General features: G+C 44.6%; 1 protein-coding gene across 3 annotated transcripts in view; it reads left to right on the plus strand.

The window, feature by feature from the left end:
• Window positions 1-22,239, plus strand: part of mtmr1b (myotubularin related protein 1b) — a 63,665-nt gene that overhangs the window by 23,154 nt on the left and 18,272 nt on the right. Inside the window, exons 3-9 of one of the 3 annotated variants that reach the window (XM_052020769.1) lie at window positions 1,026-1,049; window positions 9,550-9,625; window positions 11,604-11,698; window positions 12,399-12,509; window positions 14,198-14,299; window positions 18,260-18,343; window positions 19,842-19,991. In XM_052020769.1, coding sequence (XP_051876729.1) covers window positions 1,026-1,049; window positions 9,550-9,625; window positions 11,604-11,698; window positions 12,399-12,509; window positions 14,198-14,299; window positions 18,260-18,343; window positions 19,842-19,991 — 642 coding nt within the window. Of the gene's footprint in view, window positions 1-1,025; window positions 1,050-7,342; window positions 7,406-9,549; window positions 9,626-11,603; window positions 11,699-12,398; window positions 12,510-14,197; window positions 14,300-18,259; window positions 18,344-19,841; window positions 19,992-22,239 lie in introns of all 3 variants that reach the window. The other 2 variants (XM_052020768.1, XM_052020770.1) reach the window with 2 other exon arrangements.

The following is a 22,239-nucleotide window of genomic DNA, read 5'->3' on the forward strand; positions in this document are numbered from 1 at the left end:
TGCATCCATCACTTCCCCTGGTAGCGTGTTCCAGGCACCTACCACTCTCTGTTTAAAAAAAACTTATATCGTAAATCTCCTTTCAACTTATCCCCTCCCACCTTAAAGATAAGCCCTCAAGTTCTCCAGATGTCGTTTCTGAGACATTCTGTGTCTCTCTCAGTGACTACCAGTAGCTGTTTGAGAATAAATGGACTTCGGCATTCTGTGCTTCACCTCCTCGAAGCTCCCGCTCTCCTTGACTACGGGGAATTGCAGGGGTCAAACCTCTTGCTGCCATTTGCTCCAAGCACCTGTGTGAGATTTGGCTGCTTGATCTAACCACCAGTTCTGCTGAAACCATTGGTGCTGAATGCCTGGGAGCTGGGAACAACCAAGGGCAGTTAGTTATTGTGTGTTTAGCACAGGTGATATATATCTCCTCCACTCTGCAAGGAGAGTGGTAAACAGTATTTCACTCTGGTGCAGGTTGTCAGCTGAGCCTGAACTATGGTGAGCATTTGGAACTGCAGTGAGCACTGGGACTGAGCCCTGCAGGTGCAGCAAAAGAGGTATTACAGTAGTTCAGTCTCATCAGAATTTTCTCTCTCGTGCTTGACAATCAGGGTCAGGAACTCACTGCACAGGGGAGTGCAAGCAGCAGGCCATTTCCTGCCTCTCTCCCACTTGTGTCTTTAGAGTCAGGCTGTATTGGAGCAGCATACTGCCTGTGTTGCCAGTTTGAATACCACAGGGAAGCCTATCTGATTACAGTACACCACAGGATTCCCCGCACAGATCAAACAGGGTATGGTCACTCTGTCTGCTCTTGCAGACAATACATTTACTTAATGCGAGTACTAATGTAAAGTCTACTGTTTAAGCACGACATGAATGCTGTAGAATTATGGATATCACTGCAATATTGCAGTAATTTTATTTCCAATGCTGGCCAACTGGGATGAACAGAGTTCGGTGCTGGGGGGAACTGACCAGCTGATCCAACACCTTTCATTGATTTCTTCTTGATGTATTTTAACTAACAGGTTTTCAGAAGACCTGATCTGAGGGTAAGGATAAAACCAATCAGGAACACAGCAGGCTTATTTCTTTCCTCTTTGTCTCTCGCACTCTGATGCAAAGCTTGTAGTTTGTGTTTGGTCTCTTGTTTCCTGTTTGCAGTCTGAGTACAGTTATTGTTTATGCTTTAATGGCGTTTTAAAGAAATATTTTTTTTTGACCTGCACAAAGCTTATTAAAGACGTGAAGTTGACTTGAGTGGCTGTGTGATGACTAGCAGTCTGAAGGGTTTGTTTTCATGTGATGTCAATCCTGTTCCAAATATTGCAGCAACAAAACGGGTTTCAACTGCTCCCTGATCTCCCCTATTGAGGGCCTTTGGAAGGCTAACCCCAAGTTTGTAATGAACAAGGCATAGAGCAGTACAGCACAGGAACAGGCCCTTTGGCCCACAATGTCCTGCCAAATTAATTAAACTAGTAATTAAATGCCTAACTAAACTAATCCCTTCTGCCTGCACGTGGTCCATATTCTCTGCATCTTCATGTGCCTATCCAAGAGCCTCTTAAACACCTCTATTGTATCTGCATCCATCACCACCCTGGCAGTGCATTCCAGGCACCCACCACTCTCTGTGTAAAAAAAACTTGCCCCGCACCTCCTTTGAACTCTCCTCCTCTGAAATGTATGCCCTCTAGTATTAGGCATTTCGAACCTGGGAGAAAGATACCGGCTGTCTACTCCATGCCTCTCATAATCTTATAAACCTCTATCAGGTCTCTACCCTCAGCCTCAGCTGCTCCAGAGAAAACAACCCTAGTTTGTCCAACCTCTCCTTATAGCACATGCCCTCTAATTCAGGCAGCATTCTGGTAAACCTCTTCTGCACCCTCTCCAAAACCTCCACATCCTTCCTAAAATGGGGCGACCAGAATTGAATGCGGCCTAACCAGAGTTTTATAAAGCAGCAATATAACTTCCTGACTCTTGAATTCAATGCCTCGACTAATAAAGGCAAGCATGCCATACACCTTCTTTACCACCCTATCAACTTGTGCATCCACTTTCAGGGAGCTATGGACTTGACCTCCAATATCCCCCTGTACATCAATGCTGTTTTGGGTCCTGTCATTAAGTGTGTACTTTCCCTTGACAATTGATCTCCCAAGTACAGCACCTCACACTTACCTGGAAAGTTTGCTCGTTCTCTGATTATGACCACCACCAAAAAAACACCATGTAATGTTCATTGAATTGATCACATGAATAGATCCATAATCATGAAAATCGATGTAGGTGTGAGCCCTCTTCAAATAGTGACAAAGCCCCAGGAACTTCACTGAAAATACTGTCAGTGGCACCAGGCTAGGAGGGCAGGGCTAACTCTAAAGGTGTCAGCCTTAATAAACCTGCAGAGAGGCTGGGTAATTGGTAAATGAACCTCAATACTGATAAATATGAGATGATATGTCTTGGTGAGAAGGATAATTATTGGAAAAATTAATCGAAAAAGGCTAGTGGAGCAAAGGGATGTACAGTTCAACAGTGGTATACATTTATGTCTCTAAAAGAAACATAGACTGCACCATCACATAGAAGGTTATGTTGTGTGGAATCTTGGCTAAATCAATTCTGGATTCTAAACAGGACATGGAAGCACTGATGGGGAAATAGATTTACAATGATACTGGTGGACTGAAACCATATCTCTCAGGATAGGTTAAAGGTTTGGGGACCTTTTTGGTAAAGTGAAGTTTGGAGGATATGACCTGGTTGAGGGCTTTAAGACACTGAAAGGGTTTGATGAGGGTTTTGTTTGCGAGTGATGTTTCCGCTATTCTAGAAGGCCCAAAACTTGGAACAAAGCTCACCTGGTTCAACTGTGCCTTTTTGGAATGTCACCCTTCCTCAGTGCCCAGTATGGACTCTCTGTAACACCAGACCAGCCTCTATGGTGCACTGTCGACTGCCCTCTGATGTGGTCAGGTGGGAAATTGGAAAATAACTCGTGGCCTTGTGAGCGATATCTGTGTCCTGTGAAGGAATGAAGGGAAAGATGTTGTAAAGTACCTACTCATGCATCTGGGGGAGTCGTTAGGGGAAACAGCTTTAGCCAGAGTGGTGAGAACGTGGAACTTGTTTCCATGGGGACTGAGGTGGAATGTAGAGATGTGTTCAAGGAGAAACTGAATGAACTCTGGATGGAGGAAGGAGTGGAAGGGTTGACCAGATGGTGGGGGGAGTGGGGAAAGGGGGGAGAGCTTTGTGTGCTCCTTAAACATGGGTGTCGACCATAGAGCTTTACAGCACAGAAACAGACTCTTTGGCCTAAGTGGTCCATACTAACTGAGATTCCCTTCTAACTAGTCCCATTTGCCTGCATTTGGCCCATAACTCTCTAAACCTTTCCTATCCCTATACCTGTTCAAGTACCTTTTAAATGTTGTTAATGTACCTGCCTCAACCACTTCCTCTGGCAGCTCGTTCTCTATATTAATCACCCTCTGGGTGAAAAAGTTGCCTCTCAGGTTCCTATGAAATCTTTGCCCTGTCACCTTAAACCTATGCCCTCCAGTTCTTGATTCCCCAACCCTGGGAAACAGACTGTGCACATTCACACTATCTATGCCCCTCATGATTTGATACACCTCTATAAGATCACCCCTCATTCTCCTGCGCTCCACTGAAAAAAGTCCCAACCTGCTCAACCTTTCTCTATAATTCAGTCCCTCGAGTCCTGGCAACATCCTTGTAAATCTCCTCTGCACTCTTTCCAGCTTAATGGCATCTTTCCTATAGCAGGGCAGCCAAAACTGAACACAATATTCCAAATGCGGCCTCACCAATGTCTAGTACAACTGCAATGTAACATCCCAACTTCTGTACTCAGTGCCCTGACTGACGAAGGCCAGTGTGCCAAACGCCTTCTTCACCACCCTGCCTACCTGTGACACCACTTTCAAGGAACCATGTATCTGTACTTCTCGATCCCTCTGTTCTACAACACTCCCCAGGACCCTACTGTTCACTGTGAAAGTCCTACCCTCATTTGTCTTCCCAAAATGCAACACCTCGCACTTATCTGAATTAAACTCCATTTGCCATTCCTCGGCTCATTTACCCAGCTGATGAAGATCCCTCTCTAAACCCTGATAACCATCTTCACTGTCAACGACACCACCTATTTTAGTGACATTTGCAAACTTAGTTGGGTCAAACCAGTTGGGCCAAATGGCCTCTTTCTGTGCTGTTATTCTTTGTAAATGCTCTGCAAATGCTGACGCAGTTTGGGGAACCTGAACGAACACTGACACACTCCTGGTGGTACTCACCACCACCTCCACCACCCCCCCACGCCCCCCCCCCCCCCCCCCAGGTTCTGATAGTTGTAGAGATCCCACCAGACATCGTGTCCTACTGTCAGCCAATCCTCTGAAAGTATTATTAACACTATGTCCTGAAATGCATGCTCCAGGATCACCTCCTGGGGACCCCCTAAGGCCCTAAACCCACTTCTTTCTTTTTCAATCTTTTTATTGAATTTCAAATTAATTCAAATTAATGTACATAACAATAATAATTATATACATGGTGTGAAGAGATCAAGATAACAATAATAACAGTTAATATTTATACTCACAAGGAGAAAAATATGTAATCTGGACCTCCTGCTCTCGGCTAGACCCACTTCTGCTTGCTCTTTTTTAAAAGGAATGCTTTAAGAGGATACAGGTGTTACTGCAACATTGAGGTTTATTACCCATCCCAAATCACCCCTGGCTTGTGAAACAGATTCGAGGTCTTGAAGGGCAAGGATTCTGGACACAGTCTTAGAGATAAATAATTTATTTACAAAGACAAATGCGGGAGAAAGGTAATGGGGGCAACACACATACGCGCACAGTTGATAGCGAGCGTGGGAAAATCGCAACGGGGGTAAAATACACACACAACAAACTGGGTACAGACAATTAAGGAAAAACCCCTTGACTCAGTGCAGGCATGGCTCTATGCTACCAGGGATACTAACTAAGATGCCCCCAACCCTTAAACAATGCACACCTCACCAATGATTTCTCCAGCGCCGTTTCACGGGCTGGGATGAAACAGGGTGAATCCCCCAGAGACAAAGAGGCCAAGCCAAGCACATGTGGTACTCTTTATAGTGCTGGAAGGCTGGGGGGTCCAACCCAGGTAATTTTTGTTTAAATTAAAGTTTTTTTTTTAAAATTTAAAAAAAAATTTTACTTACAGCGTGGTAACAGGCCCTTCCGGCCCAATGAGTCTGGGCCGCCCATTTTAAACCCAAATTAACCTACCCGTACGTCTTTTGGAATGTGGGAGGAAACCGGAGCACCCGGAGGAAACCCACACAGACATGGGAGAACGTACAAACTCCCTACAGACAGTGATGGGAATCGAACCCCGATTGCTGGCGCTGTAATAGCGCTGCGCTAACCACTATGCCACCATGCCAATGGCCAGGTGTGCTCTGATGGGTGGGGCGGGGCCAAACCTTGATTGGCAGTGGTGTGTCTTCCGACCAGGTAGAGGCAGTGTTGTCACGTGACAGCCACGACCCTCCACAATACACTCTGGCTTGTGTCAGAAGGCATTTAAGAGTTGGCGGCATTACTGTGAGTCTGGAGTCACACATAGGTCAGTCTGGGGAAGGATGGCAAGTTTGCTATCCTGAAGGACACTAATAACCAGATAGGTTTTTACAACAATTCATTAGTGTTCTGGTCAATAATATTCAATAATCAGTTGAATTTAAGTTCCCTTGGAGAGATTTGAACGTGTCTCAGGATCCTTCATGCAGGTCTGAGGATTACTAGTCCAGTAACTTGGCTACTCTGCTATATAATAAAGAATTATCCCCTCAGGAAATTATTTTCTTTTTGATGTGCAGCAAATAAGTAAATACTTGACGATTCTCAAGTGACTGTTTATGGCAAATTTGTGACTCAGGAGAGGCCATTTTGCCCATCGTCTCAAAGCTGGTCAGTCCGTTGGTGCAGTTGATAGTTCTAGCACACTGTTTCATCTATTTAGTCCCAGTTAGTCCAAGGGTAACTATGAGCAGTGTTGAAATTTTATTTGTTTTCAAAGCAGATAAATTTTACAGAGGAATAGGTGGACTGCTCTGAATCATGGAGATGCCTTAAAATTCCATCACAGGCCATTCATTATTTTTTAATAAAGCACTTCACTGTATTATTAGTTATAATGCTGGCTTTGCATCAGTGCAGTGATTGTAGAGTTCTATCATGGAGGATATTTTAATGTAAAATTTATGCGTTAACTTTGATAGTATATTTCTCTTAAGTTCTGGGAGGGAAGGGTAGTGTTATTCTGGTGGTGTCAAACTTGAAAGTAACAAAAAATGTACAGATGACCAAGAGCCGTAGGAGAGGTTCCAGTTGCAGACCTTTATCAAGAAATTAGTTTTGGCAACAATATGAAAATTTCTTTATTTTTCCAATATGATTCCACCTTAGATTTAAAACACTTAAAATTCAAATATTTGAAAAGATGATGCACCCTTTGGGATGACGTCCACAGATCAGGAGACGTCCCAACACAGACAGTTCCAGTGAGACTTCCTAGCCATCCAGAGTTACTTGCAAGATGTTGATTTCCTGTCCAGATTCTCAAACCAGTCAGCTCGCTTTTGAATCTGAAGTCGCACCCCCTGTTCTTGCCTTTTTCTCAAGCTGACCACAGCGAAGCCCACCGCTGGGGTCGTGCTGAAGCTCTACTCCTGCTCAAACTGAATGTGGTGAAGGGTCAGGTAGCAGGGCAGGTCTGAAACTCTGAGAAAGTGTTGGAATCCAAGCAAGGCACAGCACAGCATGCAGACGTACACCAGCTTAAGTCAAATGCTTTCATATAGTCCGTTTCATGTTCCTTTCAGGAGGCTTCAAAGTGCATCCCAACCAAAGGAAATCCTTTTCCTTTGAAGTCAGTCACAGTTATAATGAAGGAAACATCTTCAGGTTGAAAAGCAGGAAACTCATTAGCATGGTTCGTGCCATTTCCCAACACCTTTTTTTGATATTGGACAGAAGGTGTAAACTGCTCATTTGTACATTTTTTAAAAATTGTTTTAAATTGAAATATATTACTCAAAAAAGAGCATCTTCTGCGCATCAAGGTGTTCAAAACAAAGTCAAACCCTGTGGCGTGAGCTTGCCCCTCCCTCTAGTGTAGTGTTGCATGGTGATAAAGTGTAACATACATTGCCTCTCACCTTGTGCATGATTCCCCCCACCCCCACTCCTCCCCCACCCCTCCCTCCATCCCACCCTCTGTTCCCTCTACTGCTGGCCCTGATGTACAGGAGATTCAGGATGGACGCAATGGGTCCTGTCATTCTGACCCTGACCTGGGTGTACTCCCCTTGGCAAGTGATAATTCTCTTTATTCGAAACGTGTGATGTTTTGTTTTCCTTTGATCGGTCGCTGAGATTTCAGACTTCAGTTACCCAGCACTTACTAATGAACGAGTTGCATGCTGGTCAATTGTTTTCTTTCCAAAATACAAAAAAAAGGCCATGGAAGCAAACTGCTCTCTTGTTTCAGATCAAAATAACAGGTTTGCATTGCATGCTTCTGTCTTCTCTCTGCTTCCAGTGGGACGTGCTAATCTGAAACCCAGACACAGCTCAAATCATCTCGATTTGCCTTTCGCTGCACTCTCAGTGTGGTGCATTGTAGGAGCTTTGGACTGATTGGCATTCATTTACCAGTTGCAAAATAAAAGAAATCGTGCTTTGTTTTAATTCAATGAAAATATACTCAAGTCTATTTCCCATTCTGAGATGGTGCGCTTTACAAAGCAGCTCACCATCAGATCTGTGGGTGTTCAGACTAGCTGTGTTCAACAGTGTCACTAAGACAGATTGTTAACCATGCAATGCCTTCTAACAATGCATTATGTTATGTGTGTGTTTGTGAAATGGAATGCAAATATAAAACAATTCAGGTAACTCATTGGTTTGATCCAATGGAACAATTCGAACACAGTGTTAGAAAATTCTGCACAGTTAAAGTGGCTGGTTCCATGGGGTTTTGTCTATTTATCTGTATTCACAGCATGCTAGAGCATGTTTAACGTTAATCCAGTCGTGATAAATGACTGCAGGCAAAATGTAAATTCACATGGTCTTAGTATTCTGCACCTTATCCACAGAATGAATTGCAGTCCTTCCTCCTCAGTACAATGACGTTAATCATCAGAAACGTTACTATATTCTGTCAATAGACTGTCAGAGTGAAAGATTTGCACATTAAAACTGCCACAGGTAAATAATCTTCTGATAAATAAATCAAAGCCAACTCTTGTGGTTCGGAGACATCTTTGTGATGGGTGTGAACCCTAAAATGAAGCCAAGAAAATTTGCTGATCACTTTCCAGGCCCATGAGAATGCTGAGGGAGAGTACGGATTCAACCGATCCTAGTTTTTGGTAACCTCTTACAAAGTACTTATTTCAACTTATTAATTATTTTGTAATGCACTTATTTTATCATTTATGGATTTTCTGGGATCTGGGCATCACTGACATTTATTGCCCCTGAGAAGGAGGTGGGCGCCGCCTTCTTGAATAACCGCAGGCCTTCTGGTGAAGTTAATACCCACTTGCTATTGGGTGGGGAGTTCCAGAATTTAGACTCAGCGAAGATGAAGGAATGGAGTATATTTCCAGATCGGGGCGGTATGTGAAATGGAGGGGAGCCAGCAGGTGGTGGTGTTCCTGTCCTTGGTGGTTGAAGGTGTGGGTTCAGAACCTCCAGTTACATCTTGGTCTCAAAGATGAAGACTTTAAGAATATGCGCGATGCCATTGAAGTTCCCTGTGCACGGTGTTAGGAGAGAGCTGGTATTGGTATTGGTTTAATATCGTCACTTGTACTGAGGTACAGTGAAAAGCTTGTCTTGCATACGGTTCATACAGATCAATTCATTACACAGTGCAGTTACATTGAGTTAGTATAGAGTGCATTGATGTAGTATAGGTAAAAACAATAACAGTACAGAGTAAAGTGTCACAGCTACAGAGAAAATGCAGTGCAATAAGGTGCAAGGTCACAACAAGGTAGATCGTGAAGTCATAGTTCATCTCATTGTATAAGGGAACCATTCAATAGTCTTATCACAGTGGGGTAGAAGCTGTCCTTAAGTCTGGTGGTACGTGCCCTCGGGCTCCTGTATCTTCTACCCGATGGAAGAGGAGAGAAGAGAGAATGTCCCGGATGGGTGGGGTCTTTGATTATACTGGCTGCTTCGCCAAGACAACAAGAGGTAAAGACAGAGTCCAAGGAGGGGAGACTGGTGTCTGTTATGCGCTGGGCTGTGTCCACAACTCTCTGCAGTTTCTTGTGGTCCTGGGCAGAGCAGCCGTGAAGGGCAGGTTTAATTGCCTGGAGACCCAGGTTGATTACAATGGAGTTACTACATTAGGAGAGAAAGAGGCAACAGAGAATAGACAGGCAAGGTGAATTGAATGGGTGAGCTCTGCCTTTAACTGGGTTTGATTGATCGTCAGGTCCTAAGGGATGGAAATAAGCTGGCTCAAATGGAGGAGGCTCCACTCTTTCCAGGGGAAGCTATCAAAGCAATTGGTAAGTGTTGCACTCTTTTACTTGGGCTTATTACATTTTAACTCGCTTTTTATAAAACTTTATGAAAATAAATAATAGCAGTTGCTTCAGAAAGAAGTTATATCACAGGCTACAGTTTACATTTTAAAAGATTCTCTGCATCTCTCTTGGCTTGTGAATGGCTCCTTAATATATAAGTATATGATGCACGGATAATGCCACATTGTAAAATGCCACTTTCTAGTTTGTTATAGCACTGCGGTAATGGAAATGATTTTTCATTGATGTTAAATGCATTGTACAATGTGGCATTATCCGTGCATCATGTAGGTATGGCTGTTACCAACTCTCCCCAGCTTTGCCAACCCCACTTTCCTATTTCTCCATGTGTGTTCCTGACATTTGCTAAAGATACCAAAAAAAATTGGAATAAAAGGGGGATAAATATAAAGATCAGTGATGGGATTGGTTGGGAGGTCAGGCTTGAGGAGTGGAATGGCCTCCTCTTTGTATGTCCATGTGGGGTGAAGCCACTCTGTGATGTGTTCAGGCTTGTCCAGACGTTGAATGATCACACCTACTTTGAATTGCCTCGAAATTGGTGACTCCTGATTTCCCGTGTTCCCTATTCCCCTCCACAGGTTTTTTCACATTCACTGTTTCCTGATGTAAATTGGTTTATTATTGTCACATGTACCGAGGTACAGTGAAAAACTTTGTTTTGCATGCCATCCATACAGATCATTTCATCACATCAATGCATTGAGATAGTACAAGAGAAAACAATAGCAGAATGCAGAATGAAGTGTTACAGTTACAGAGAAAGTGCAGTGCAGGCAGACAATAAGGTGCAAGGGCCATGACAAGGTAGATTGTGAGGTAAAGAGTCCATCTTATCGTACTAGGGGACCGTTCAGTAGTCTTATAACAGCAGGATAGAAGCTGTCCTTGAGCTTGGTGGTACGTGCTTTCAGGCTTCTGTATCTTCTGCCCAATGGGAGGGGGGGGAGAAGAGAGAATGTCCGGGGTGGCTGGGGTCTTCGATGCTGTTGGCTGCTTTACCGAGGCAGCGAGAAGTGTAGACGGAGTCCATGGAGGGGAGGCTGTTCTACCATGGGTGAATCCAGCCCTCCTCTGATCCAAAGCCTTGTGACTTCGCCTGCACTCTCCCCATCTTTAAAACCTTGTGAAAATTTGTTCTCTTTTCCCTGCAAAATCCTTATCATATTTCCTTATGACAGAGAAGGAGGCCATTTGGCCCCTCAAGACTATGCTGGCTCACTAATTTCCCCTGTAATCTGTCCTCCCCACATTCCTAGCAATTCTACAGCCTGTTACACTCAGGGTAATATACGATGACCAATTAATAAAATCACCCCAAGTCTTTGGAAACTCGAGCACCAAAGGGAAATCCTCATGGTCACAGGGAGAACGTGCAAAGTCCTTACAGACAGCACCACAGGTCAAGATTGAACCCGGGTCTCTGGAGCTGTGAGGCAGCGGCTCTACCAGCTCTGTCACTGTGCTGCTCTGTCTCTATCAGTTACTGTCTGTTTTACATGTGATGAGCAAGTTGTAAATTTAAACTGCGACGGAACAGATGTCAATCAGCAGAGCGGTGGATAAGGAGTACAGCGATTTTATTTGTCATGTATGCAAACTGGTTCTAGTGGAATAAGGTGGGCAGATTGAGTTTTGAAACCTGAATGATAAACACTATGATGCTGGAGGAACTCAGCAGGCCAGGCAGCATTCGTGGAGAAAAGCAGGTGGTCAACGTATCGGATCAGGACCCTTCTTCAGGACTGAAGATAGGAAAAGGGAAAGCCCAAGTCATGAAGAAGGGTCCTGACCCTAACCGTTGACCGCCTGCTTTTCTCCATGGATGCTGCCTGGCCTGCTGAGTTCCTCCAGCATCATAGTGTTTATCATCTACATATTCTGGCATCTGCAGTCATTTGTTTCTCTGAGTTTTGAAAACTGTGTGTTTCCTCCATAGCCAAAGACGTCACGTACATTTGTCCTTTTATTGGAGCCATCAGTGGGACACTTACTTTGACTGACTACAAATTGTACTTCAAAAGTGTGGAGCGGGTAAGTTACACAGGCCTCGTGCTTGAGTCCTTGGAGTTTAATGGACTCCTGAAGTCAAGGCCCATTAATTATTTTAATTATTAATTATTTGACCTGAAATGAAATGTCAGACAGGTGGATATTGTTGCTGCATTTAAAATAAATAAAATTCAGGGCTGTGTTTCTGTGATTTGGAATTGGTTTATTGTCACTTGTACCGAGGTACAGTGAAAAACTTGTCTTGCATACTGATCGTACAGATAAATTTATTACATAGTGCGTCGAGGTAGTTCAAGGTAAAACAATACAGAATGCAGAGTAAAGTGTCACAGCTACAGAGAAAGTGCAGTGCAGGTAGACAATAAGGTGCAAGGTCATACGAGGTAGATTGTGAGGTCAAGAGTCCATCTTATCGTACAAGGGAACCGTTCAATAGTCTTATAACAGCAGGATAGAAGCTATCCTTGAGCCTGGTGGTACGTGCTTTCAGGTTTTTGTGTCTTCTGCCTGATGGGAGAGGGGAGAAGAGAGAATGTCCGGGGTGGGTGGGGTCTTTGATTATGTTGGCTGCTCTTCCAAGGCAATCAGAAGTATAGACAGAGTCCATGTAGGGGAGGCTGGTTTCCATGATGTGCTGAGCTGTGTCCACAACTCTCTGCAGTCTTACAGTTTGATTTAAAAAAAACTAAATCCTCTTTACTAATTTTCAATTATATTCCAGGATCCCCCTTTCACACTTGATGTTCCACTTGGGGTCGTGAGCCGTGTTGAAAAAATTGCTGGTGTTCAAGGTCACGGAACAAGTTCCTGCGGTCTGGAGATAGTGTGCAAGGTAAAAGTTCCATTCGGCTGTGTGATTGTCCAAAACCGGCAAGCCCAGACAGTCTCTGCTAGTTAGGGAGCAGTACTGGGAGTAGGTTCTACACTGGTACTTTCCTGTGGAACTCTTTCAGAATATGAAGTAACTCTTCGAGTTACTGCCTTCTTTTGCACTGTGCAGCGATGTAGAAAGCACATTGTGATTTGTTGTTGCTTTTATCACGTATACCAGCTTATATTTTATTTTGCATCAGTTGAATTACAGAGTCATGGAGGGGTATCTCTCGGAAACAGGTCTTTCAGCCCATTCTTGCTAACCATCATTATCCGGTTTACACTAATCCTACTTTAACTCATTTTATTCTCCCTACATTTTCATCATCTCCCACTCAAATTCCAGCACTCACCTACACACTGGGGATAATTAGAGAGGTCAGTTAACCTACCAACACTTTTGAGATGTGGGAGGAAACCAGAATACCCAGAGGGAACCCACACGGTCACAGGGAGAGCACACAAACTCCACACAGACAGGACCTGAGGTCAGGAGTGAATCCGGGTCTCTGGCACTGTGGGGCAGCAGCTCTACCACCCTACAGTCCAAAGCTTCTGTACTTTAGCATTCCCTGACACATCCAGGCTTTTATTTATCCATTGCAGGATGTGAAATGCAATGGTAGCATTTATTGCCCATCCCCAACTGCCCTTGAACTGCAGAGGCAGTCCCAGATTGGTGGGCCAGGAGTCACATATAGCCCGTACCGGCTATTGAAGGCAGGTTTGCTTTCCCAAAGGGCTGCTGTGAACCAGATTAGTTTTACAACAAAGGAGAGATTGGGCAAACCTGGGTTGTTTTCTCTAGAGCAGTGGATACTGAGGGGAGACCTGATAGAAGTTTATAAGATTATGAGAGCTGTAGATAGAGGATACAGCCGGTATCTTTCTCTCAGGGTCAAAGTATCTAATAGTAGAGGGCATGCATTTAAGGTGAGAGGGGGCAAATTTAAAGGAGATGTGCGAGGCAAGTTTTTTTACACATGCCTGGAATGGGCTACCAGGGGTGGTGGTGGAAGCAGGCACGGTAGTGTAGCGGTTAGCATAACGCTATTACAGCGCCAGTGACCCTGGTTCAATTCCGGTTGCTGTCTGTAAGGAGTTTGTACGTTCTCCCCGTGTCTGTGTGGGTTTCCTCTGGGTGCTCAGGTTTCCTCCCACATTCCAAAGATGTATGGGTTAGGAAGTTGTGGGCATGCTATGTTGATGCCAGAAGCGTGGCAACACTTGCGGGCTGCCCCCAGAACACTCCACACAAAAGATGCATTTCACTGTGTGTTTTGAATGTACATGTGACTAATAAATATATCATATAAGATGTGTTTAAGAGGCTCTTAGATAGGCACATGAACATGAGAATGGAGGGATACGGACATTGTGTAGGCAGAAGGGATTAGTTTAGTTAGGTATTCAATTACTGGTTTAATTAGTTCAGCACAACATCATGGGCTGAAGGGCCTGTTCCTGTGCTGTATCTTTCGATGTTCTGTATCCTGTGTTCCAACAATCTGGTATTTTCACCAGACAGGCTTTTTAAAAAAAAAAATCCACATTTCTCTAATTACATAGATCTAAATTCCCCAGCATTCTGTTTTTCATTTGTTTCTGGAAGTGATTAGATCTGATGTTGTCCAACTGTTTCAACAGGATATGAGAAATCTACGGTTTGCTTACAAGCAGGAAGAACATGGCAAACTGGAGATCTTTGAGAACCTAACCCAATATGCCTTTCCTGTCTCGAAAAACTTGGTAAGTTGGCTTGCTTGTGTGATGTGTTGGAATTCATTTCAGAATGCTCAAGTGATGACTTTCCCTGAAGTGAAATGAGATCAGATACTTAGAAGTGTAAAAAAAACCGAAGAACAGAACTCTTATGATCCAGTAAATCCACATTCTCCTGTGAGCAGGAAAGGCTGTACAATCGAAGAAATTGTTTCAGGGCATAAGAACAGACGAACTTGAAGCAGGAATAGACCACTCAGCCTTGCATGCTGCTTCGTCATTCAGTAATACTTCCACTGATTTCCTCAATATCCAAAAATTTATCAGTCTCTGTCCTAACTGTACCGAATGGCCAAGCATCCACAAGTCCCCTGGGCAGAGAGTTCTTAAGATTCACTACCCTCTGGGTGAAGAATTTTCTTGTCATTGGTCCTGGAGACTGCAATCATTGATTGATTCTGAGAAGTATCTGATGATCCAGCCAGATTAATTATTCCCATCGCGACTTGTTTTGTAAATAAATAACAGCTGGTGTATTTTTGACTGGACCAACTGTCTTGAGTTTAATTCACGATGTGAATTTAGTAGTGTGGCTACCAATAACGGGGTTTTGTGCATTTGCACAGTGTGACTTGAAGGGGAACCTTCAGATGGTGGAGTTACGAAGCCCTCTTCCTTTTAGGCGGTTGGGGTTGCAGGTTTTCGAGGTGCTGGTGTAGTAGCCCAGGTGAGTAACTGCAGTGCATTTTGAAGATGGTGCACAGCCCTGCAGCCACTCTGTGCTGCTGGTGGAGGGAATGAATGTTTCAGGAGGTAAATGGTGCGCTGATTACGCAGGCTGCTTTGTTCTGGATGGTACTGAGCTTTGAGAGTGTTGGGATTGTACTCTTTCAAGCACTGGGAGAGTATTTCATTCTGCTGTATAGATAGTAGAAAGGCCGTGGAATGTCAGGTGTTGAGTCTTTTGCTGCAGGATACCCAACCTTTGATCTGCTCTTGTAGCCACAGTGTTTATGTGGCTGTTCCAGTTGATTTTCCAGGGAGTGACGGTGGGTAGTTGACAATGGTACTGCTGTTGGATATCAAGGTTAGGTGCTTAGACTCTTGCTTATTGAAGGTGATTGTTGCCTGGTTTGTGAATGTTACTTACCACGTTTGACTATGGTCTGGGTCTTGCTGCACGCAGGTATGGATTGCATCCTTTGCAGAGGAGTTGCAAGTGGAACTGATCATTGTGCTGTCAGCCCTACTTCTGATCCTATGATGGAAGGAAGGTCATTGGTGAAGCAGCTGAGGATGGTTGGGCCTAGGACACTGCCCTGCAGACATGTTTCAGTAATGCTGCAACGTCACTACACTGTCACCTCTGTTCTAGCTGAACGCCATTCTGCACTGAATTTCCAGAGCCAGGAGGTCCATAGGTTAATGGTGTCCAGCTGGGAGTCTGAGAGAAACTTTCCCAGGACTGTCTCCAGTGGCTTCCATAAGATCCAGTGGGAGATGTAGGGAAAAGGACATGGCGACTAATTTCCAGTTCACGAAACTGTTGGCAACCCTGTTCACGTTTTACAGGGGAAGACTCACCAAACCATTGTGTGAGACACCTATGTTCAAGACTAAAATGACCCCAGGCACGCATGCCTGAAAGGATTTTACTGTTGTGGATGTTTTCATTTTCATGTGGGATTGTTCAGTTTAAAAAGAATAACCTGGGGTACATTTTCCCATTTTTGTGATACTTCGCTAGTAAACTTCAGCATCCAATCAGTTGACTTTTAGAGAATAAAAACTCAAATGATTATCTTCCAGAAATGGTCCTTATGAAGAATCTGTCATAACCTGTCCGTTGATTCACCAGTGTCAGCTCATACGTCACATGTTGGTCTTGACTCCATTTAAATCACTCTTGTTCCAAAGAATTTGCTGAATTGGCTCAAAATGCTCCAGCCCCCCCCCCCTTTCCCTCTCCCCCCTCTCCCTCTCTCCCCTCTCCCCCTTTCCTTCGCCGTCCTCTCACTCTCTCTGTTCTCTCGCCTCTCTCTCTCTCTTCCTTTCTCTTTCACCATCTTTCTCTCTCTCTTTCTCTTTTCCTGAACAGCTTCCCCCCCCCTCCCCCCCCCAACACCTTCTCCCTCCAGGCCCTCTCCCTCTGTCCTCCTTTCAGACCATCTCTCCACTAACACGGCACACTAAGTTAATATACCTAGGTCATGGACGCAATGACAGCATCTGGTGCTTATTTCTTATTTAATGATCAGAGGTGCATTTAACAACCTCTGGATTTTCATTCGGCCACATGTGGCTTGTAACTAGTGTGTTAGACTATTGGGATAGTTGGTATTGGTTTATTATTGCCACTTGTACCGAGGTACAGTGGAAAAACTTGTTTTGCGTACTGTTTGTACAGATCAATTCATTACACAGTGCATTGAGGTAGTACAGGGTAAAAACAATAAAAGAATACAGAGTAAAGTGTCACAGCTACAGGGAAGGGCATTGCAGGTAGACAATAAGGTGCAAGGTCAAACAAGGTAGCTTGTGAGGTCAAGAGTCCATCTCGTCGTACAAGGGAACCGTTCAATAGTCATCACAGTGGGATAGAAGCTGTCCTTGAGCCTGGTGGTACGTGCCCTCTGGCTCCTGTATCTTCTGCTTGATGGGAGAGGGAAGAAGAGAGAATGACCCGGGTGGATAGAGTCTTTGATTATGCTGGCTGCTTCACCAAGGCAACGAGAGATATAGACAGAGTCTATGGATGGGAGGCTGGTTTCTGTGATGTGCTGAGCTGTGTCCACAACTCTCTGCAGTTTCTTGCGGTCCCGGGCAGAGTAGTTGCGGGACCAAGCCATGATGCATCCAGATAGGATGCTTTCTATGGTGCATTGATAAAAGTTCATGAGTGTCAAAGGGGACATGCCAAATTCCTTCAGCCTCCAGAGGAAGTAGAGGCACTGGTGAGTTGGTGCAGAACTTGGGGACTTCTTGTGTTCCTAACTGAAATAAAAATCGTGCTGGAAAAGTGCAGGAAGACAGGCAGCGTTAGAGAGAAACAGTGTTCGAGGTTCAGCAGCTTTTTCCTTCCAATCGCCCTCTCCACTAACACATGAGTTAATGCACCTTTGGTCATGCACCCAGTTCAGCAGCACAGAAGGAAAATGTGCCCCAGGTTATTCTTTTCAAACTGAACAATCGCACATACAAATGAAAACATCCACAACAGTAAAGTGACTTTTCAGGTTTGCATGCCTGGGGTCACTTTAGTCATGGCCACAGGTGTCTCAAGCCATGGTTCGGTGAGTCCTCCCATGTGAACAGGGTTGCCAACAGTCTCATGAATTGGAAATTAGTTGCCCTGTCCTCAGTCAGAGAATCTGGAGCAATGCACGCAAGATGCTGGAGGAACTCAGCAGGTCAGGCAGCATCTATGGAGGGAAATAAGCAGTTGACATTTTTTGGGTTGAGACCCTTCATCAGGACTGGAAAGGAAGAAGGCGGAAGCCAGAATAAGAAGGTGAGGGGAGGGGGAGGAGCAGAGGCTGGCAGGTGACAGGTGAGTCCAGGTGAGAGGGTCACTGCTCTCCCTTCTGTGATCTCTGCTGCTCTCCCAACATGTGCTCTTACATCACTCCCTTCTATTGCCCCTCCCCCACCCACCTACCGTCCCCCTGTCACCTGGACTCACCTGTCACCTGAACTCACCTATCACCTGCCAGTCTGTGCTCCTCCCCTTCCTCCGACCTTCTTATTCTGGCTTCTGCCCTCTTTTCCTTTCCAGTCCTGAGGAAGGGTCTTGACCCGAAACGTTGACTGTTTATCTTCCTCCACAGATGCTGCCTGACCTGCTGAGTTCCTCCAGCATTTTGTGCTTATTGCTGTCCTCGGCCAGTACGGGATTCCCTTTGGTGTTGAGACTGCTGTCCCAAGCAACTTGTGATGTATTCAGTAATAAAATGCTGTCTGGGTAAACTGCCATTCTTTGCCTTTTAGCCACTTTTTGCAATGAAGTATAAGGAGAACTTCCCCGTGCAGGGATGGAAGGTGTACGACCCAATTGCAGAATATAAAAGACAGGTTGGTCATTTACGTTCCCTTTGGTCTCCAGAGTACCTTGTGCTATGCAACTATTTCTGTGTGAAGATGATTTTGTTTTTTGAACAATCTACTTTTTAATGCTGGATTTGGTAAGTTTTCTCCTCCTCCGCTTGAGCTGGGATGACAGGGGGCTGTTGGTTTCTGTCCTCCATCCTCTCTAGTCTTCCTCGTGTAAGGGTGATGGTGGAATTAACCCTTTTCTTTGTTGGTTCTTCGTGAGTTTTCATGGACTTGGAAGAGACGTGGCAGGCTGCCTTCTGGGCGATCCTTAGGTGATTCGCTCAACCAATTGGTGTTGGTATTGGTTTATTATTGTCACATGTACTGGGATACAGTGAAAAACTTTTGTTTTGCATGCCATCCAGACAGATCATGCCATACATAAGATAAGTCAAGATATCTTTATTAGTCACAAGATACAGGAGCCTGAGGGCACATACCACCAGGTTCAAGGACAGCTTCTATCCCACGGTGATAAGACTATTGAACGGTTCCCTTATACGATAAGATGGATTCTTGACCTCACAATCTACCTTGTTGTGACCTTGCACCTTATTGTCTACCTGCAATGCACTTCCCTGTAGCTGTGACACTTTACTCTGTACTCTGTTATTGTTTTTACCCTGTACTACCTCAATGCACTGTGTACTAGCTCAATGTATCTGCACTGTGTAATGAATTGATCTGTACGAATGGTATGCAAGACAAGTTTTTCACTGTACCTCGGTACAAGTGACAATAATAAACCAATACCAATAGGAAGCTTTCTATGCTTTCAATTCAGCAACCTCTCATAGTCTGACACTTGAGTCATGTGAGAATCAGGATCAGATTTATTATCACTGACATATGACGTGAAATTTGTTGTTTTGCGGGAGCAGTACGGTTCAAAGACATAAAATTACTATAAATTACAAAAATAAATAAATAGTGCAAAAAAAAAGGAATAACGAGGTAGTGTTCATGGACCATTCAGACATCTCATGGAGGCGGTAATTGTCCCTGAATTGTTGAGTGTGGGTCTCCAGGTTCCTGTTCCTAACTGAAGTGAAAATGTTGGAAAGATACAGGAAGTTGAAAAGAACATCTTCAGCACTCCAGAACTGGCTGAAAGTGAAATACAGTTTAAAAAACAATCAAAGTTCTGCAGACACTGTCTGACTTGGTTAAAGGTTCAGCAGTAAAATGGAGACAAGAGACTGCCGATGCTGTAACCTGGAGCGAAAAGCAAACTGCTGGAGGAACTCGGGTTGAACAGCATCTAGGGGGGCGGGGGGGGGGGTGGGGGGAGTAGGGATTGTCAACGTTTTGGGTCAAGAACCTGCATCAGGACCTGAAACACCGACAGTTCCTTCCACCTCCACAGATGCTGTCTGACCTGCTGAGTTCCTCCAGCAGTTTATTTTTTGCTCAAGCTTCAGCAGTATTTTGCTTTGGTCTTTTTTAACTTTTATTTTCCAAAACAATGTTGTTACAGGGTCTGCCAAATGAAAGTTGGACAATATCTAAACTCAACAGCAACTACGAGCTCTGTGACACCTACCCGGCAATTGTGGTGGTGCCAACCAACGTCAAGGACGATGACCTTTGCAAAGTGGTAGCGTTTCGGACCAGTGGCCGATTCCCAGTGAGTTGTTGTTGGTTGTGCTTCATATCTGAGTGTCCCTGATGTTGTGATGTTGGGTCACCTGGGACCAGGGCCTACTCCTCCACTGGATTTTACATACATCTGATACAGAAGCAAGGGCCTCTTCCATTTTGTCCTTGAGAATTATGGAACCACTGCAGTTGGAGTTGGGAGGGTGAAATATTGGCCAAGTTTTCTTTTAAGTTCAATTCTAATTTTCTCCATTATTTTATTAATTAATAAATGTTGCTTAAGTAAATTGGTAAATTGTTTTTTTATTGTCACATGTACTGAGGTACAGTGAAAAACTTGTCTTGCATACTGTTCGTACAGATCATTTCATTACAACGGTGTATTGACGTAGTACAAGGTAAAACAACAACATCGTGGGCAGAAGGGCCTGTACTGTGCTGTAATGTTCTATGTTCTAATAACAGAATGCAGAATAAGGTGTTACAGTGCAGTGCAGTTAGACTAGAAGGTGCAAGGCCATAATGAGGTAGATTGTGAGGTCAAGAGACCATCTTATTGTCCTAGAGCACTGTTCAATAGTCTTATTACGGCAGGATGGAAGCTGGTGGTACGTGCTTTCAGGTGTTTGTATCTTCTGCCCGATGGGAAGGGGGAGAAGAGAGAATGTCCTGGGTGGGTGGGGTCTTTGATTATGTTGGCTGGTTTACCGAGGCAGTGAGAAGTGTTGACAGAGTCCGTGGAGAGGAGGCTGGTTTTCATTGTTATAAGTGTGTGACTTCCTTCTTAACAGTTTTCTAAAAGATATTGTAATCATAATAATTTTGTAAGGCACAGCCAAAAGCTACCTCTTGTGACATTAGTGGCACTTTCCAACTCCTTTAAAAGCTTCTGTTTTGGTTGCAGATTTCTTTTCCCCAGAGTGTCGAGGGCCTCGGGGCTTCTGTGCTCTGCAGTTGCCCTCGAGCTGCTGCCGCTGATAATGGAAGCCGCAAGCGGTTGACTGTTTCAAATGATCATTGCAGAGGAAACAGCACCAGAGCGAAGTGTAGCTCTGGGGCATGGTCTGTGGCCCCAATCTGCAGAATGACTTGACCCAGAGAGCTACTGTGTCAGACTCATGCACACGCAGACACACTGACACGGGCAGACAGACTGACACATGCATGCAGGCACAGCCTTCTCTCTCTCTCTCTCTCTCACTCACTCACTCACTCACTCACTCACTCACTCACTCACTCACTCACTCACTCACTCACTCACTCACCATGAATAAAACCAGGTGAGACAAGTGAATAGAGTTTAGAAATGGACTCCCCTTTATTGGCTCCCTCAAAGTATGAATAATTTAAATAAAACGAATGTTCAGAGTCCTGTTTACAGGAGTTGGCCCGTGTTATAGTTTCACAGGCTGATGGCTAAAGTAGTTAGACCATGTGCCACAAGGAAGAATTGTCCGCGAAATGCACTCACCATGTTCAGTGCAGTGAAACTGAAACAGTTATTATTTCACTTCTGTGTGTTTACTCCCTCTTTCCAAGATCATCATCTCATTCCCACAGCTGGAAAGCTCTTGCTTCCAACTGCATTTTATATTCCTTCACAACTCCGATGTTGCATTTAAATCAGCCTCGTCCCCTCTGTCTCTACCTGTGTCACACTGCGCTCTGCCACTTGTCAGCCCTGCAGACATCCCAACTTGTTTAAAACTCTGCCACACATATCCTACCAGCATAAGTCTTGCTGCCCTTGCTAAACGCTTAAGAGCTCGGAGTGGAATCCAAGCTCTGGTGTGTGGCTAAACAAATGAAGTCCCTGAAAGCACAGATCAGCAGCGATGTGTGTGTTTGGGGAAATAACAGCAGTGGACATACTCCCACCCCTCACCCCTAAACACCTTCATGGCTTAGCTCTGCCCTTGTCTTTCAACCACCGCCTCCCCCCCCCCCCGACCCCAGACCCAGAGCAGTCGATCCCTCTGAATGTGCACTTCACGCCCTCAAATTTCTTGTCCCAATTTTGAATCTTTCCTCCACTGACTTGGTGGTCTACAGACCCACCAGTGAAGTACTTTGGACTGTGCATGGTAGAAATGTATGGGACTACATCCAGCTTTTGAACCAAAGTCCCCAAAATAGAGTGAAGCATTGCCACACACAATGGAACTCAGCAGGTCAGGCAGCATCTGTGGAGGGAAATGGACCGTCGATGTTTTGGAACAAGTCCCTCCATCCGGGCAGGCACGGTAGTGTAGCAGTTAGCGTAATGCTATTACAGC

The sequence above is a fragment of the Pristis pectinata genome, chromosome 8, assembly GCF_009764475.1.
Source record: "Pristis pectinata isolate sPriPec2 chromosome 8, sPriPec2.1.pri, whole genome shotgun sequence".
Lineage (NCBI taxonomy): Eukaryota > Metazoa > Chordata > Chondrichthyes > Rhinopristiformes > Pristidae > Pristis > Pristis pectinata.